Source organism: Rattus norvegicus, chromosome 14 (assembly GCF_036323735.1).
Source record: "Rattus norvegicus strain BN/NHsdMcwi chromosome 14, GRCr8, whole genome shotgun sequence".
Taxonomy (NCBI): Eukaryota; Metazoa; Chordata; class Mammalia; order Rodentia; family Muridae; genus Rattus; species Rattus norvegicus.
Window position 1 is genome coordinate 16,152,696 of NC_086032.1, and position 17,999 is coordinate 16,170,694.

Genomic DNA, 17,999 nt, shown 5'->3' on the forward strand with positions numbered 1-17,999 from the left:
ATATTTCCCTGGGTGGCAGATGTAGCCACTAGTCATAGTAGTCTTGAAGGCGATTCTGTTTCTGGTCTGGCTATGCAGTCATTTCTTGATTTGCCCACCTTGGCCACCACACACAGCTGTGAGCTGCTTCTGACAAACACCATGTCTTCCCAGCACTAGGGACTATGTCACCCGGACTGTAATCCAAAACAACCCTCTGCTCCTCAGAGTCCTCCGTCAGGCTCTTGCTTACAGAGCTGTGACGGTAACTAACATGTGACACTGTTGAGTCTGAGGTGCTTGGCGGGAACTAGGCACGTGAGGCGCATGCACACCCAGGAACACCAGCACTGTCAGCCTACTAGGAAAGAAAGCCACAGTGAAGAACAGAGAGAAGTGCAAAGCTTAGCTGCACTCAGCCCCCTGCCCCAACCCTGAAGATAACGCCGTGCACAAGAAGGAAGCGTCAGAACCCAACTCGAAACTCAAGGGGAAAACTCCATCTCATTCCGAGAAGTAAATGAACAGTTTCAAACAAAACTACAACAGACATCATTTAAACACAACCCAAAAAGCCTAACTACATATCATTTTCCTTTTCCAAACTTTTCTTCATGATTTACTTATGAATGTCACTCGATTCTTCATGGTACGTATTCTGACATGTTGTCACAATACTCTTCAGCCCTGTGGAAGTTTACATTCTATTTTGTCTTTTGTGATAGTATCATCATATGTCCTTGGCTGGCTGGAGACTCATGGTCTCACCTCTGCCTGCCTGGCTATATGTGGTTTTGTATTAGCCAAATTTGTTACCCTTAAATACTGATATTGGTAAGAATATGTGCTGGGCATGGTGCCACACACTTTTAATTGCAGCACCCTGGAGGCAGACGCAGGTGGGTTCCTGTGACTTTGAGGCCAGCCTGGTCTACAGGGTGAGCTCCAAGACAGCCAGGACAGTAAGAGAAACCCTGTCTTGGGAAAAACCCAACAAACCACCCTAGCTCCCAGCTTCCTTCATAAGGAGGAGCTGAAGACTCAGTGACACAAGGTCAAATGTTTTGGACTTGAGGTCACATCAGGTCTAATAAACAGCAGTTTTTACCAAAACCAACCTTTAACTCTTTGGTCTCCTGCAGCAGGGCAGACAGCCTTCCCTCTACATCCGTAGTTTTTGCGGCTGTCACAAGCTCACTCTCTCCTTCTACAGGAACTGACTTTGCCTGAAAACAGAAATTTGAAAAGTCTCTTGGAAGTTACAAATGACACAAACTTTATAAGTATGTGTACCTTCTTGCCATGCTAAAGTTTTATTTCAAATAAAAGAAAATAGGGGGTTGGGGATTTAGCTCAGTGGTAGAGCGCTTGCCTTGAAGCGCAAGGCCCTGGGTTTGGTCCTCAGCTCCGAAAAAAAGAAAGGAAAAAAAAAAAAAGAAAAAAAAATAAACTCATGTATTTATGTGAAAACGACAAAACGTGCTGACAGAAGAGCTGTCCCACCATAGAGTGGCATTAAACATCATCAGCACACAGGGAGGCAAGGCACAAGGCAGGCCAAAAGAGTAGACACCAATGGCAGGGACTCAACACTGCCTTCTAAGTTCCTGTGGTAAGGCCAACACTGTCACCTCAGGCTTTAAACCAGCCCAATGCCTTCACTTGGTGAATAAGTAGCTTAAGTGTTCTACGAATTGAAAGTTTTCAATCCCCACCCTTTCTCCATAAAACACCAGAGTAGGGACTGACACAGCACCTCCTCAGGTTGTGACAGTGTCCTTGGAGCAAGACAATGAGTGTAGTTTTGTGTGAGTATCAGATGAGGCTTAAGCTACTTCAAAGAAACTACTGATAGGAATATGAACATCAAAGGGAATTCAGAAAAGGATTCATAAAGAAAAGAGAAGTGTTATAAAGGATGTTTTAGTTTTGTGTGCACACGTGGAGAGAATGTATGATGACGTCACAGACAGAAATGGGAAGCAGGTTGGGGATTAGGGGAGACTCCCTGTTATAGAGCAGTGGAGACCGTCAGAACTGTGCTCTGTTATCTCAAGAGAGCACAGACAACTGACCGGCCAGTGGGCTGGTCTGTGTATCTGTGTTACCATGGGCTCTACCTCACAGTTATCACCCACTCAGCATGGTTACATGCACAACCTGAATCCCTTCTGTAGCTGAGATTCCTACACTAAGTACCACAGTGCAGTCTCCCTCCTCTCTGTGTTTACTGGAAAGTATAAGAGGAGAGAGAAATTTACAAATGAGTAAGGAAAAATGAAATTTTGAAAATTTCAGCCTACCTAGATTGCAAAATACAAGAAAGTATGTTATGGGGAAACCATGAGGGGTCTGCACCACCTTTTGTTAGTGACCATGCGGCGGACACCAGGGACAGAGATGAGGTATCTGAGGAGGGCTCTCCTGTGTGATGGTTGGATGCATGGATGTTGACAAGTTTACACAGTGGGGAAGCCATCAGCTTTGTAAAGGGAACGGTGGATGTAAAGAGAACAGTCAGCGTTGGAGAGGAAGACAGGGTGACTCACCAAGGTCTCTGCTCTCTGTTGCAGCTCACTGTTCTCTGTCTGGAGTCTAGTGATCTCCAGAGACTGTGAACATAACTGGGACTTTAATGCTGACAATTCCTAAAAACAACAGTAGAGTTGGGGTGGGAATAGCACGGTTTCATTAAGGAAATGTCCATTTACAAGGGAGAATCCTTTCTTGACACTATCTTTAAAACTCAGTCACATCCAAGTTGTAGAATTTATCAAGATGGAGAATGAATCACACATATCCACCCCTGTTGTCTCTTGAGAGCCTATATGTCCTCCCCCTCCCACAGAAAACATCCTAAAGGGATAGGATAACAGGGGAAGAAAGGAGTAGCCAGGCAAGGAGGCACGAGGACAAGAAAATAGAGAAAATGAGTCTGGAGAGCACACTGGTGACTGAAAACCCACTTGGGAGACCTGAGGGCTGACCACAGAGAGAGCAAAGCTGACACCTGAGTTACAAGGAAGCTGTGGCTTTCTGGTGCCATTAGCTATGTTTACATGTAATGGGGGTTAAGCTTAAGGGCTGGTCCAAAGTCTTATTTATGAGAGAGCCATCAGATCCATGCCAAATCTCACATTTCACTACTCCTGGCTCAAGCCTACAAGCTTGGTGTTTGCAACTTGAAGCAGGACAGCTCAAGGTCAAGGGCTATAGAGCATGGCTGCAGCAGTGCTCCCGGGAGGACAAGGAAGAGGCCACTAGTTTTACATCGCTGCACATTCTGATGCTTATCCCCATTTCCCACCAAATACAGTGACAGAAAAGCAATTAAAACATAACTCTCCCCAGTGATGCTCCTTACCCCTCAGGCAATGCCTGGGGATATGACTGGTGGTAAGGGACACAATGATTCAAACATCTGTTGTGTACATATATGTCTTTTCTCTCATTACTTCCTACTGCCAATTATCAACACAAGTATGCGGAGAGTGACAGTGTGGATCATCTTTGCTCTTGTCTATTTTCAGTGTGTGTGTGTGTGTGTGTGTGTGTGTGTGTGTGTGTGTGTGATGTATATATGCGTGGGTGGGTGGTAACACTGTCTTGGGGCCTGTGTGGAGGCCAGTCATTGCCACTGGTCATCCTCCTCTTGCTCTCCACTTTACTTCTGAGACAGCCCCTCACTGATCCTGGAGCTCACTGTTTTAGCTAGACTGGCTGGAGAGCCATCCCCAGGATCCAGCTGCCAGGCATGTAACAACATGGCTGCCTTTCTCTTACGTGGGTGCTGGGGATTCAAGTTCAAGCTCTCATGCTTGTGTAAGCAAGCATTTTTACCTACTGAGTCATCTCCTACACAGTGTGGGAAAACTCTGCTAATTAAGGTCAAAGTCTACCATGACCGGTTAGCCTCTGAGCTTGGCACAATATGAAAGACTCCTTTCATTAGCGGGGCTTTTCCTTCTCTGACCTTGTCTGGGGAATTCTAAGCCCCCACATATGCTATTCCTATCTTAGGAATACACATAGCCTCAATTAGATTACAGGATCATCTTCCTTTCTCTGATAACAACCTGTTCAGCCAGCACCTGAGATTCCTGAGATGCTTCCCCATGCTAACGAGGCATTTCAGGTACTCTGAACCCCCAGCCAATGACCTCTGCCCATCCTGGATGTTCCTACTATCCATCCCCCAAAACTTTATTACCCTTGAATCACCCAAAGCAAGGCTTATCCGGCTCCTGATAGTTGTTCCCGGTGTGTCATTCACCAGAGGTACTCCTAGGCTTCCAAACACACGTCCCTTGTTGGTTCTGCTCCCACTGCCCTTGTGGACCGTCTGGCCAATGACCCATGAGAGTGGGTAGACCCACACAGCATTTTGCAGTATGTAATATAATACATAAACTCCTATGTTGCTAGGTAATGCCGTCATTTAAAAAAAACTTTTATATTGCCAGGCACAGTGGTTTATACCTTTAATGCCAGCACTTGGGAGGCAAAGGCAAGAGGATCTCTTAAGTTCTGAGGCCAGTTTGGGCTTCATAATAAGCTATAGAACAGCCAGGGCTACATAACTCAAAACAGGAACAAAACCAAAACCTCCTACCTACACACAAAACCCTGGAGCGTGTAATGTAAGAATAAAGAAATGTCTGTAGATTTAAGATGCAAGGACACTGGTGACACAGGCACAGTGTGGGCATGCCTCAGACAGCTGTGTCTGTGAGGGAGGCTGCTCACTGCAGGGGACTCTAGCTCAAACAGCAGCGCAGCCTATGTCTTTTCTAATAAACGTACACACCTTTATAACACAGAAGAAGGAAGGATGATGGAGAAGTGAGAGAAAGAAGGAAGCTTGGAAACAAGAAGCTGGGCTATGAGATGGCGCAGTGGGAGACTACCTGAATTCACTCTTAGGATGCACACAGTAGAGGGAGAGGCCCAACCCCTGCAGCTGCACTCTGACTTCCAGATGTGGTCTTTACAACACAGCTGTGCGCACACACACACACATTTATAGCATGAGATAAATACACGAATAAATGTAAAAACACTAAAACAAACCAATGAAAGACAAAACATTGCTACCAAGTAAAAGCTTCTAGATTTTTCAAAGCTTGTCTTAAATACCAAATCTTATTGTTCCTGACAGTGGCATTCTACAGCAATACAATGGCAGGGGGCTGTTACTCTATTGGAACAGAAACAAGACAAAGCAGAACTGGGCTCAAGCTGGACATTACCTGTTTTAACTCTGCAACTTGCTCGGCATCTCTGGGTGAACACGTTGCTAAAGCCTGTTCACTCATGCCAGACACTTGTGAAGATCTCTACAATTAGCACAGAAATAAACTGAAATTAAACCTGGAAGAAAGGGAGTCAAAGCAGAGGTTCACACTCACAGCCGGACCTTAGAAGCTCACCCAGGATTTCAAATAAAGACTTTAATTTTTATACGTGGGTCTATTTCAGCAGAGCGCTGACTGTCTACCGCTCTCCACAGCCTCAGAAGTTACACTTGTGCCAAGTGAGTAGCCATGAAATTTAAACATATATGAGTTTGTACCCTATGCTAAGTGAGAGACTGCTCGTGTAAAGGTGCCAGCCATCAGGCCTGCCCATGGGATATTGATTCCTGAGACTCACACAGTCAAAGGAGAAAATCAACTCCTAAAAACTGTCCTTTCGCCTACACTCTGTGGCTTGAGTGCTCATGTCTGCACAATATACACACACTAACTGCAAACAAAACAAAACAAAACAAAAACAAAAACGAAACCACAAATGTCTCTAAAACCACACCATCACTATTTTTAAAAGAAATAACCCCATATTTATTTAAAATAAATAAAAAATAAAAACCAGGGCTGGAGAGATGGTTCCTTGGTTAAGAGCACCGACTGCTCTCCCAGAGGTCCTGAGTTCAATTCCCAGCAACCACATGGTGGCTCACAACCATCTGTAATGGGATCCGATGCCCTCTTCTGGTGTGTCTGAAGACAGCATACTCACATAAAATAAATAAATCTTAAAAAATAAAATAAAATAAAATAAAAACCAAGCTGAGTGTGGTGGCTCAAGTCTTTAATTCCAGCAGAAGTGGCAGATCCAGCCTAGTCTACATAGTAAGTTCCAGGAAAACCAGGGCTACATAGAGAAACCCTATCTCAAGAGGAAAAACAAAACCAGCTGGTGCAGAGGACTTATTCTCAATCCCAGCATCCAGGAGGCAGAGGCAGGCGGAGCTCTGTGAGCTCGAGACTAGCAATGTCTACATGATGGGTTTAGAAGCATCATGCCAGGCATGAGGGCACATATCTGTGATCCCAGCACTCAGAAGGGAAAGGCAAGAGGATCAGGAATTCAAGATCACCGTGAGATTGTTGAGCCTGTCATAAAAACAAGAATAGGGCTGGCTATGGTGGTACATAACTTTCAATTCAGCTCTTAGAAACTTTGAGTTCAAGGCCAGGCTCATCTACATAATGAGTTCCAGACCAGCCAGAGCTACACTGTAAGACCCTGTCTTAAAACAAAACATAAGGGGCTGGAGTAGTGGCTCAGTGGTTAAGAGCAATGACCGTTCTACTAGAGGTCCTGAGTTCAATTCCCAGCACCCACATGGTGGCTCACAACCATCTGTAATGGGATCTGGTGCCTTCTGGTGTGTCTGAAGACAGCTACAGTGTACTCACAAACATAAAGTAAATAAATCTTAAAAAAAGAAAACAAATAAGGAAACCCAGAAGAACAAACAGGTATGATTGATCACTTGTTTACAGTTCTTTTTTAACCTTTACTTACCAAATTTTCAATCACAGTGTCCTTTTCAGCTAGCTGGCTCTGTAAGAGCACCTGATGACTTCTTAATTCTTCTATCTCTTCCCTCAGCCGACTGATTTCCTCTGGCTGAATGCCATTTACCTGAGCCCCGTCACTGTGAGAACCTTGATGGTGATTGTCTTTCCCTGTTAAACATAACATCATGGGGAAGGCTGGCTCAAGTCAAGCTTTTCAACACTGGAACTAAAAGACCACAGTACAAGACCACCTAAGACCACAGAGAATGTCTCCTTAACTGGGAAACTGGCAGGGCACTCCCCATTGTAGAGGGTGCCGATCGCTTCAAGGGTCCTGATTAAACGGTATGGTTTGGTGATTACGACTACAAATTACAGTAGCTTTAATTCCAATTCTGACTTATCCATTTAAAAAGCTCTCCAGAGGAACAGCTATCCACATGGGTTAACTAACCAAAAAATTATTGTCATAAAGAAAGATTTGTTTCTGAAAACATTAGTCACCCTCACAGAAATAAACTTCTTACTCTTGAGTACCTGGCATTATCATCACAAAGCTTGCAAGATGACGCTTGCTGCAACACGTGGACTGGTAGTGTGGCTTACTATACAGCACCACACACACACACACACACACACACACACACACACACACACACAGAGAGAGAGAGAGAGAGAGAGAGTCCAGGATTGGAAATTGGAGCCCCAGCATCCAGAATGGGAATCCTTTTCCCATGGAGCTGGTGGACCGGAGGCCACAGGTACCAAAGACATGCATGGTGCTAAGAGGGCTGGAGTCCTCTCCTTGTGCTTCATACACAGTGGGGAACAGGACTGCACAGCTGGTCTCCACCAAGAAAAGATGGGTTTACCAGGTCAGGCCCAGACCCAGCAGTACCCAAATGCCCAGGCACAACCACAGACAATTAAAGACATTGGAGAAAAACGCTTCTTCAAGAAGGGGGAATGTGAATTTTTACCTATCTACCTGGGACTAGAGTTTTACATATCTATTCTAAAAATTATTTCATTTTTAGATGACATGAATGCTGTTACTTCAATTCTGAAATTGAAGCAATTGATATACTGTATCAGTCAATCTCAAATAGCCTATGGCATATATCATGTGGGGAACTTGTAATGAATCAAAACATAGTGTGTTACCAGGGTCGGCAATCACTGGATCAGCCAATCAAGCAGGAAAATGGAGACAGACTTTACATCGGAATGATCTGTTATTAGCTACTTGAGTTACAATCCATCCTGCATGCATTTGTCATAGTGATTACGGTTGAGAACAAGCAGGCCAGCTCCTGAGGACAGAGTGACTCAGACACTCACCGAGCTGAACTTTGAGGAGGTTGTACTGATCCTTGTGCTGCTGAATCTGAGAAGCCTGCTGGGTGACTGCTGTTTGCAGCTGCTCGTTCTGACATTTCAGTGTGGACACTTGCTGTTTTAGTTCCTCCAGTTGTAGGTCCTGTGAAACAAACACAAGTCAGATGTTCTCACTGCGCACACCAGGTACACAATAAAATACAGAGGCTTAAAAAGATCAGTATGTTAAAGCACTCAACATGCCCCAAATCAACAGTGAAGCAATAGGTCTTGGATATGTCCGCAGCTGATCATCATGTGGAGGCTTCAAGCAGGGCTGGGCTGTCGAGCACCATAGCCCACCTCACTCACTCTGGGGCCACGGACCCATTTAAGAAATATATACCAACTACTTACTAAACTTAGTACATGAAGATATCCATGTGCAGCTATACTATTTACTTGTTTTATGTGTGGGAGTATATGTGCATGGGCACAGGAGTGCAAGTCAGAGGAGAATTTGTTCTATCTTTTGAGCATGTCAGAAGACTCTGACACCTCTGTCCTTTATGGACATCTGCATTCATGTGCACATAACCACACAGACACATAACACATAATTATAAGTGATAAAGACAAACAAACAAACAAACAAACAAGCAAACAGAAATTGGCCCACAAGTAGGCTCTAGCATGTTCTCTAAACTTGCTAGAGCAAGTTCATATACAATCTTAGAGCATCTAGGTAGCTTACTAATTCTCCATACTACTGTACAGCTTTCATAATCATAACTTTAAAAACTATATTGATTTGTGTTTATATGTGTGTTCAAGCACACATGTGTGCCTGTGTGTGTGCACATGGAAGTCAAAGAGGGTGTCCTCCTCTGTCACATTCTGCCTATTCCTCTGAGACAGTCTTTCCCAGAACCTATGGCTCATGCTTCTTGGCGAGGCTGACAGCCCACAAGCCCTATCAAATCTGCTCTGCTCAGAGCTGGGGTTACAGGTGTACTGCGTGCCTGGTCTGTCACATGGGTGCTGAGATCACAACTCATGAGTTGAATTTTCAGCCATAAGGTCATAATTCTTAATGCTCATTCGGTACCTGATCAAGTAGATATAATATAAATTACATTAAATGTTTTGAACACGAAAGTTAATTTCTACTTTTTTTTTTAAGTTTTTTATATTATTTATTTTATGTATACGAGTACACTGTCCGTGTCTTCAGACACACCAGAAGAGGGCATCAGATCCCATTACAGATGATTGTGAGCCACCATGTGGTTGCTGGGAATTGAACTCAGGACCCCTGGAAGAACAGTCAGTGCACTAACCGCTGAGCCATCTCTCCAGTCCAATTTCTACTTTTCTAAATGATAAATGTTCATTTAACAGTTTTTCTTGAATTTTGGAAAAGACTTTCAAACGTCATTCAAAGGATATAAACATTTTTATAGTTTTAGATGTTTAGATAGGATTTAAGTAGTGAGAATGTATAAAATTAACATTTTTTAAATAAGTCAATAATTAGATCAGAACAGTTTCCTCTTTCTAAATCAACTGTACTTATTAGAACCAAATGGAAGCTACACACTACATTGCAAAAATACTATACTCAAAGCTAAGAACGGCTGCACTTGGACCAATACATTGATTAAAAATCTATAACTGGGGCAGTTTAATGACTCAAATTTTGAACACAGATACTGATTTTTGTTTATTGATTTGTCTGAACATTGAAAAGCTGAGGACAAACTCCAAGAATTCTATTATCACTTGTACATTTTCTTTAAAAAAAAAAAAAAAGATTTAATATTTATTATATATAAGTACACCATAGCTGTCTTCAGACACACCAGAAGAGGGCATTAGATCTCATTACAGATGGTTGTGAGCCACCATGTGTTTGCTGGGATTTGAACTCAGGACCTCTGGAAGAGCAGTCAGTGCTCTTAACCACTGAGCCATCATATCTGTTACATTTCCTTTATGACACTAGGATTTTAATAATATCAGTAATCTAATTTTTCAGATAATACTACATAATGCTTTACAAAATTCTATCACAGTATATACCATGATAAGAAACTGAATGACATTTTAAAGGATGTGACAGGACCTAAGGTGCACAATATAACGTAAAGGACAGTGACTAGCAGTATGAGAGCAAAGCGGCACTAGACCACCCGAGACAGAAATCTTGGGATCATACTTATCCTCCTCTTTGCACCTTAATACCTGCAGAGAAACATCACCAAGTCCCCCATGTTTTATCTTCAGTGTCCACATTCCTCAAGTCTATCCCTGCCATACCACACAGTATGAGCTTTACAGTGTCACCAACACACATACACTTAGATTCTAACAGTTACCGAGAGATGCTGACAGGATTCATTAAGGCATAGATTCCCCATATAGTTAGAATATAGTCAGTCACTACTTGTAGGGATGCTGTGAAGTAAGAGATACTGAGGGCTGTAGAGATGGTTGAATGGTTCGGATGGCTCAGCGCACTGGCTGCTCTTCCAGAAGTCCTGAGTTCAATTCCCAGCAACCTATGGTGGCTCACAACCATCTGTAATGGGATCTGATGCCCTCTTCTGTTATGCAGTTATACATGCAGATAGAGTATACATATACATAAAATAAATAAATAAGTAAATCTTAAAACAAAAGACACTGAGTTCACAGAACCCAGCAAATATGTAAGGCAGTCACTATCATCATCCCTGTCACCAACATCCTCCCCTAACTGACCCATCACAATAATCTTCCTGGCCTACCTCCCTAGGCTTTCCCATCAAATGCCTCCTTCACATAGCCAGAAGCTGCTCTAGGCTCATGGCAGCCACAGCAAACTTACTGTGCTGTATGCCATCTCCTGCCGCTCTTCCTTAGCTCTCTTATGGAGAGTGTATTCCTAGGCCCTCTCAGAGCTCAGCCTGAGTGAATGCTGCTACACCTTTGATTAGCTCTAGCACTAGGCTTAAAATGGTATAACATATATACCACAATAATTTAGATATCTGCCTCACCCTGACATCAACAGGAGAATCTATAACATCCTGAACAGTGCCTGGGGTAAAGCAAGTCCCCAATTTCATAAACAAATGCATTTGAAAACAATGCAGTTTACTTTATGTATCCCTCATCCATTTGAAATGCCAAGAAGCGCCTTCCCTCAAGCAGGGTTGCTGCCAGTCAGGAGAGGACAATTTGTTGGTACTTACTTGCTCACGGATCATATTCTTATAGTGAGTCACAATATTATCATGCTGTTCTAAGGTTTTCTTTACCTCTTCCTCTTTCTTATCTTCTTCGCTGGACTTATAAATAGCCTTGGTAATAACACCTGTAAGACAAAAGGTACTCAACTGTAAGTGTAATGTAGCTTTTGTTTCCTCAGGTGAAGGGATAAGGTGAGATCCATACCCACGCTGTGTGAACACATGGCTTGAGGTGAGCCCAGAGCGTTTCTTTCTCTGTACTAACTATCCCTAGGCCTAGGCCTGGAAGCTTCTAGCCTCCATACAATCTAATCTTCTGCAAGCCCAGACCTTGAAGGCTTCAGCTTCCAGCCTCCACTTGCTAACCTGGGCCTCTCAGACTTCCTGCTGAATAAACTCACCCTTTCTGAACTCTCTCTGAACTATTGCTGGGTAGTTCAACACAGCTGTTCTGGCTCAAAACACTTCTTCAAGGTGACTGACTCAAACTGGAATCTCTCGGCTTCTGACTGGATTGTTATGCTTGAAAAACCTGCTGCTTGATTTCCATGTACTCAACGACACTGACTGCACCTACCAAACAGACCTCAACTGCACTCAGCTGAACTGCACAGAACTCAAGTGAACTTCACTCCACCTCTCTCTGCTCTGCTCTTAAGTAGTTTCTCTTTTCTATGTGTTCTAGTGAGAGTTGGGCATATCCTAGCTCTGACTCATTCTGTCAAATCTTTCTCTGATCTGTCACTTTGTCCACCCCTCAATTAGACATCATTGTTTGGAATTAGGGATGTGTACTAAGTGTGTGACTGTTTTCCAGCCAGATCATACTGCAATTCATGGTGTGTCTGCATTCCAGCTGGATCACAGACAGACCTAGGTGGTCTTTGGATGTGACCTCTTGTCAGAGCAGCCATGTTTCTAGATTAAAATTCCTCTATATAAACTGCAGTAACTGGTTTTCTTGAGGTTCTGCAGACTGAATACAGGACCTCAAGTGCTGAAGTGCATGCCTTACCACTCACTTTGTAAACATGACTTAATTTACAAATAGCCTAACTCAAGACAGTCATGCAATACTTTCTAATCTTAGCGATCCAAAGTGCTGCAGATGAACTTTCTGGCTTACTCATGGGCATCCCGAAACACACACACACACACACACACACACACACACACACACACACACACACACACACACACACTGGCATGCGCACGTACAATGACTTTGGATCAGTGCAAACCTTCACATCTTACCTTCAAGTTCTTTCACCAGTTTTGTAAACTCATGATCAAATATCATGTATTCTGGACTCGGAAAGTTTGGCTGGGGTTTCTGAGATGCTCTGGAATATAACTCATGCTTGCTAATAAATCCAAGTTTCTCTATGTAATTCTCTTTGCCAATCCTCTTCTCTATTAGTTGCTTTAGTTTCTCTCTACGTGAAAGACAAATGGGAAGCTTAAAAGGCTGCAAAGTCATAAGCTTGGTTTACTTACACTTTAGCAAAGGCGTATCACTGTCTCTGGTGTCTAGATGGCCACCTGCCCTTACTTACTTCGTGTAGTTTTCTAGTGAGTTGTCGTTGAAATAAATTGAAATGCCCAAAAGAAGGGCACATAAGCCTTGGACCAACTGCTCTTCTTCTCCGAGATTTTCTGCAATCTGTCCTGTAAGCTGACATCTTTGTTAAGGAGTTGAGTGTTATAGCATCCAGAATATTTTACTTTGTAATCTGAATTTAACACACATCTTATGTAAGGTTTTCTATAAGAAATTCTCTATCTATCCCAAGCCAGCATAACATAAAAACCTATACATACACAGCTTAAGCATGCATAGTTATATATCTGTAACATTTTCAGAAGTTGTAACACAAGTTGAAAGACGTAAGTTACTTACACACAATGTACCAAAGCTTTGCAAAGGATACAAATGGAACATTGGCTGAGTTGTGAAGAAAGTGTGTTACAGCAATCGGACAGTTGCTTAACCAGGTACAAAGCAACATCAACAACCCGACTCTTGTCTGTATCTTGCTTCCCTGTAATAGATAAGTTGGCAGAAACCAGTTTATATTTACTATTTTTTCAAACTCAAAGTTAGCATAAGATCCCTCCTTGTCTTTTGTGTTAAAAGAACTTAAGCATGTATAAGAAAGCCAGATTTTAAAAACTGGACTAAAATAATACATTTTTGTGTCTACAACAAGCTGCCCTTTCCAAAAGAGCACAGTGCAGAAATTAGAATCGATTCGTATGCACAAATGGTTATTTAAAAAACCAGTGGTGGCTAGGCTGGGAGTACAGTTCAGTTGATACGGTGCTTGTCTAAAATGCAAGAAGCCCTGGGTCCCATCCTCAGCACTGAACAAAGCCAGGTGTGGTGGTGCACGCTGTAATTACAGCACTTGGGAGGTGGAGGTTACAGGATCGGAAATTGAAACTGGTCCTTGACTATGCAGGGAGTTACACAAGAGCCTGTACAAATAAGTAAAGCATGCTAAGACAGATGTTAGAACAAAACTATAGTGTGGGAGCCTTAAAAGATCAATCTCAAGACATGATATTAGAATAAAAATAAGCCCATATAAAGTTGAGTGGGGAGGATGGTGGGAAGGATCTGGGAGAAGCTGGGGAAAGCTACAAAATATACTGTATAAAAAATTAGAAAATGAATAAAAACAAAAATATATGTTCCAGAAAAATTAGTTATACTTCACTTTTTTAAATTAGCAAAGTAATGAGATTTTACTGAGAAGTGAAAGTGTAAGACAGCTATACTACAGAAGAAACTTGAACGGAATTTTAAAAACAAGTTCTTGATAAAAGGAAAAAAAACCCTCTTCTTTCTTCAAAAACCATCACAAAACAAAGACAAACAGGCACAGAAAGATCTCCTAGGTCATTTAATGAGATCCCACGAGAGCAGTGTTCTCAGTCAGGAAGATGAGAGCCCTGCTGCAAAGCTAGGGTCCACGCCCTCTCACGCTTCCTCTCACGCATGCCTCGTGGAGCTCGGCTCTCTGACATCCAGATAAGCCCTCAGCGCACACTGCACGGCTGCCTAGACCAGGCAAATAGGATCAACAAGTCATAGCCATGTTGAAACTTTAATATAATACAGTTAGGTTTCCATGTATAATGCTCTTATTTCTAATACTGCCACTCCCCACTTATAATACTTTTTAAAAAACAGAATCTGAAAGAAAAATAAAATCAGCATAATAATGCATCATTTGGGGGGAATTTTCAGAAAGAATCCAAATTAGAATTACTCAAAGGAATAAACTTAACTGTTGCTACGTTTTTCAAATGTTCTTTTTAGATTTAAAATAAATTTACTTATTAGTACGAATGTGGAACAAGTGCCGCATCGCAGGTGCGCGTGCCCATGTCAGACTTTGGTGAGTCAGCTCTGTCCTTCCAGCATGTGGGTCCCAGCGGTTGGATCCAGGCCCTCAGGCTCGGTGGCAAGGCTTGCAACCACTGGGTTATCTCTTTCCCTTCTTCAAATCCACCCAGACTATTCTGGGTTATCTCTTCCCCTTCTTCAAATCCACCCAGATCACTCTAATTTTGAGATCCTGGAGGCCTTGGTCTACTTATGATCTATCCTCAGGCATACGTAATATTAAACTACTCTAAACGACCTTCTAGGTAGACATCATGTGAGTTAGCTTTCCCTGATGTTTTCCTTGTTCTCATCTGTAGCCTCCTGTTACAGAGACTAACAAGCTGAAAGCTCACGCTTAGTCAGGTGCCTGGGCTGTCGACCTCCTGGATCAGAATTCCTCACAGTAGCGATCGGCTGGCAACAGATTCATTTCTGTTGCATATGGAAAAGCTCTGCAAATGCAAGAATGACTCAAACAAATCATCTTAAGAACAGATTTCTTGGGGCTGGGGATTTAGCTCAGTGGTAGAGCGCTTACCTAGGAAGCGCAAGGCCCTGGGTTCGGTCCCCAGCTCCGAAAAAAAGAACCAAAAAAAAAAAAAAAGAACAGATTTCTTTCTTCTTTCTCTCCTTTTCATGATAGAGAGTGATGTCAGGGCTGACCCCTGCTAGGCATGGGCTCTAATACTGAGTTATACCCTGTTTCCAAAGTTTTATTTTTGTAGGACTAAATAATCTGATTCTTAACATCATGTGGAAAAGTAAACTAGTGTTTACTGTGAAAAACAGTAATGAGGTTGACAGCAGATCCTGAAGAGAAATCAAGAGATAAAGTCCAGAAATAGACTTGTACAAAGGAGAATCTCAAGCAACCACCAGATAGACTTTAAAATACTGGGGCAACTAGATAGCTACCTAGAAAAAATAATCTGTGAGAGCTGGCAAGATGGTCCAGCAGATTAAATTGCTTGCTGCCATGCCTGGTAAGTTCAGCTTCCAAAACTCATGGAAGAAAAGAGAGAACTGATTTCCAAAGTTGTCCTCTGATCTCCATACCCACACCATGGAATGTGTGCTAAGATAGGCAGCCAGACATGCACACATGTGCACACAGATGGCTATGATGATGGCGATGATGGTGATGATAAAATAAAACTTGAAAAGATGAGTGGATCTTGTATCACATACAGTTCATTAAAACATGGCAGAGGAAAAACACTCACATAACTGGAACTTATGGTTAAGTACCCTAGAATACTTAAAGATGATCTTTCTAAGAATGACTTATAAAGCAGAGACCATAAAAAACTGATTTTAAAAATCCAAAACAAGGGCTGGAGAAATGGCTCAGAGCACTTGTCAAAAGAGAAATGACATGCAAAAAAAAAAAAAAAACAAAAAAAAACCAAACAAACAAAAAAACATAGCTGCGAAAATACACAGCTGTGAGCTGCATCAAAGGACAGCACACAGCTGAGCTCCTCAATGGGTGCAGAGATTAGAAAGTACCAGACAAGTGCACACCTTCTGCGGAGCCTACGGAGCCCCACCGTGAACCATGGAGATTTACAAGAGTAGGCTGAAGATATTACTTGGGCATTCTGAAGCTTAGTCATTAGAATCCAGAGTTGAAAGGGTGAAAGAAAAGCCATAAATCCACAAACACAATGGCATTCTTTGTTTCTTATGAGAGAGGGAGTAGTCAGGGTGTGTGCACGTGCACACATGTGGTATATGCGTGTATACAGGATGCCACATATCTTCCCTCTCTTTCTCCACCTTTTTTTTCCCGAGTCAAGTGAGCCTCTGACTGGACCCAGAGCTCACCCAGAGACTGGTTGGCGACCCAGCAGTGCCTGGGCTGCACCTTCTCCAACCCTTCCCTCAGTGCTGGGGTACAGGTGCACCACCATCCCAAGCTTTTGTGGGCGCCAAGGATCAAAACAGAGGCCTGTGTGCTTATGGCAGGCACCTCACTCGCAGAGCCACCTCACAGCCCTGTTTGTTTCTCTGTCTGTCTGCTTGAGACAAGGTCTTGATGTGCTAGCTAGTCTGAACTCACATTTACACAAGGCTGGCCTCACACATACACTGATCCTCCTGAGTCTGCCTCCAAAGTGCTGGGATTATAGGTGTGTACCACCATGCTCAGGCACAAATAAAATACTTGAAGTTAATGCAAATAGTCCTCATTAGCAGCTATGATACTCTCCCAACTCTATTTTCTAAACAAAAGTCCTTCTCATCCCTACTACGTTCATTCTAGTTGAGCATTTTTATACTGTTTATGTAAACAAAAGCTGGCACTTAAAACTTTTAAGGTTTTTGTATGAAAATAAGGTTGTAGAAGTTGGACATAATAGGTCTACATATAATCCTAGCACCTGGGAGGCAGAGGCAAGAGGGTCAGGTGTTTAAGGCCAACCTCAGTCACAAAGGGATTCCAAGGCTAGCTTGGCTTCCATTAGACCCTGTCACAAAAGCAATAAAAATAAGTAGTTCTAGTGTCATAGGATCAGACTCACTTTTAGCAGCAGCTTCTAAAAGAATAAGAGCATTGATGTTCTTGAAAGTACAAAAATATTCTATAATTTGCTATGTGGTTTTTTAAAAAGTCAATCAATTGAAAACACAATGTCTGTCTTTTAAGTGCATGGCATTTATACTTAAAAATATATATTCTAATATCAAAAATTTGGGGCTGGAGGTTACAGCTCAGTGGGAAAGCACTTGCCTAGCACACACAAAGCCCTGAGTTTGATCCCCAGAACCATCTAGTAAAACAAAGGAACAAACAAACAGAAACTGCTGGCACAAGTTGCCACATATGTGTATGTGAGTTACAAGTGCATGCTAGGTCACATGCACACATGAAGTGCAGTCACTAACTAGGCCTAACTTACTACCTGCCCTGCACAACTGAACCACAGGACCAAACAAGGATAGTAAGACTTTTTTTTTTTTTTTTTGGTTAAACACTTTGTCAAAAGAAAAACTAAATCAAACTGAACATAAAGATAGTAAAACCAATATGGTAGTTGGAGCATATAGATTATACCCAGAATAATCCATACTACTTCATTTAAGATCATTACAATTACAAAAATTTTACTATTGTACTATTAAAAGAATGTAAGTAATAGAAGTAAAAGAAGAAGTTCCTCCTTCATATATTGGTTAAAAGACACACTTTATCTCTAAGTGTGGTTTTCTTTCTTTAAGCTGTTTGTAAGGGAAATAAAGAAACAAGCTTAGGCGAACAACACAAGA

General features: G+C 42.3%; 1 protein-coding gene and 1 non-coding gene across 5 annotated transcripts in view; both read right to left on the reverse strand.

The window, feature by feature from the left end:
- Uso1 (USO1 vesicle transport factor) overlaps positions 1-17,999 on the reverse strand; it is a 65,469-nt gene that overhangs the window by 1,775 nt on the left and 45,695 nt on the right. For 2 of the 4 annotated variants that reach the window (XM_006250750.5, NM_019379.2), the window contains 9 exons: positions 13,267-13,377; positions 12,892-13,010; positions 12,590-12,771; positions 11,339-11,460; positions 8,127-8,265; positions 6,790-6,953; positions 5,229-5,315; positions 2,529-2,627; positions 1,098-1,205 (listed from right to left, as the gene is read on the reverse strand). In XM_006250750.5, coding sequence (XP_006250812.1) covers positions 1,098-1,205; positions 2,529-2,627; positions 5,229-5,315; positions 6,790-6,953; positions 8,127-8,265; positions 11,339-11,460; positions 12,590-12,771; positions 12,892-13,010; positions 13,267-13,377 — 1,131 coding nt within the window. The remainder of the gene's footprint in view (positions 1-1,097; positions 1,206-2,528; positions 2,628-5,228; positions 5,316-6,789; positions 6,954-8,126; positions 8,266-11,338; positions 11,461-12,589; positions 12,772-12,891; positions 13,011-13,266; positions 13,378-17,999) is intronic. The other 2 variants (XM_063273514.1, XM_063273513.1) reach the window with 1 other exon arrangement.
- On the reverse strand, positions 7,511-7,651 carry Snora57 (small nucleolar RNA, H/ACA box 57). Its single transcript, XR_005493620.1, has one exon. It is a non-coding gene; the product is annotated as a small nucleolar RNA SNORA57 (small nucleolar RNA).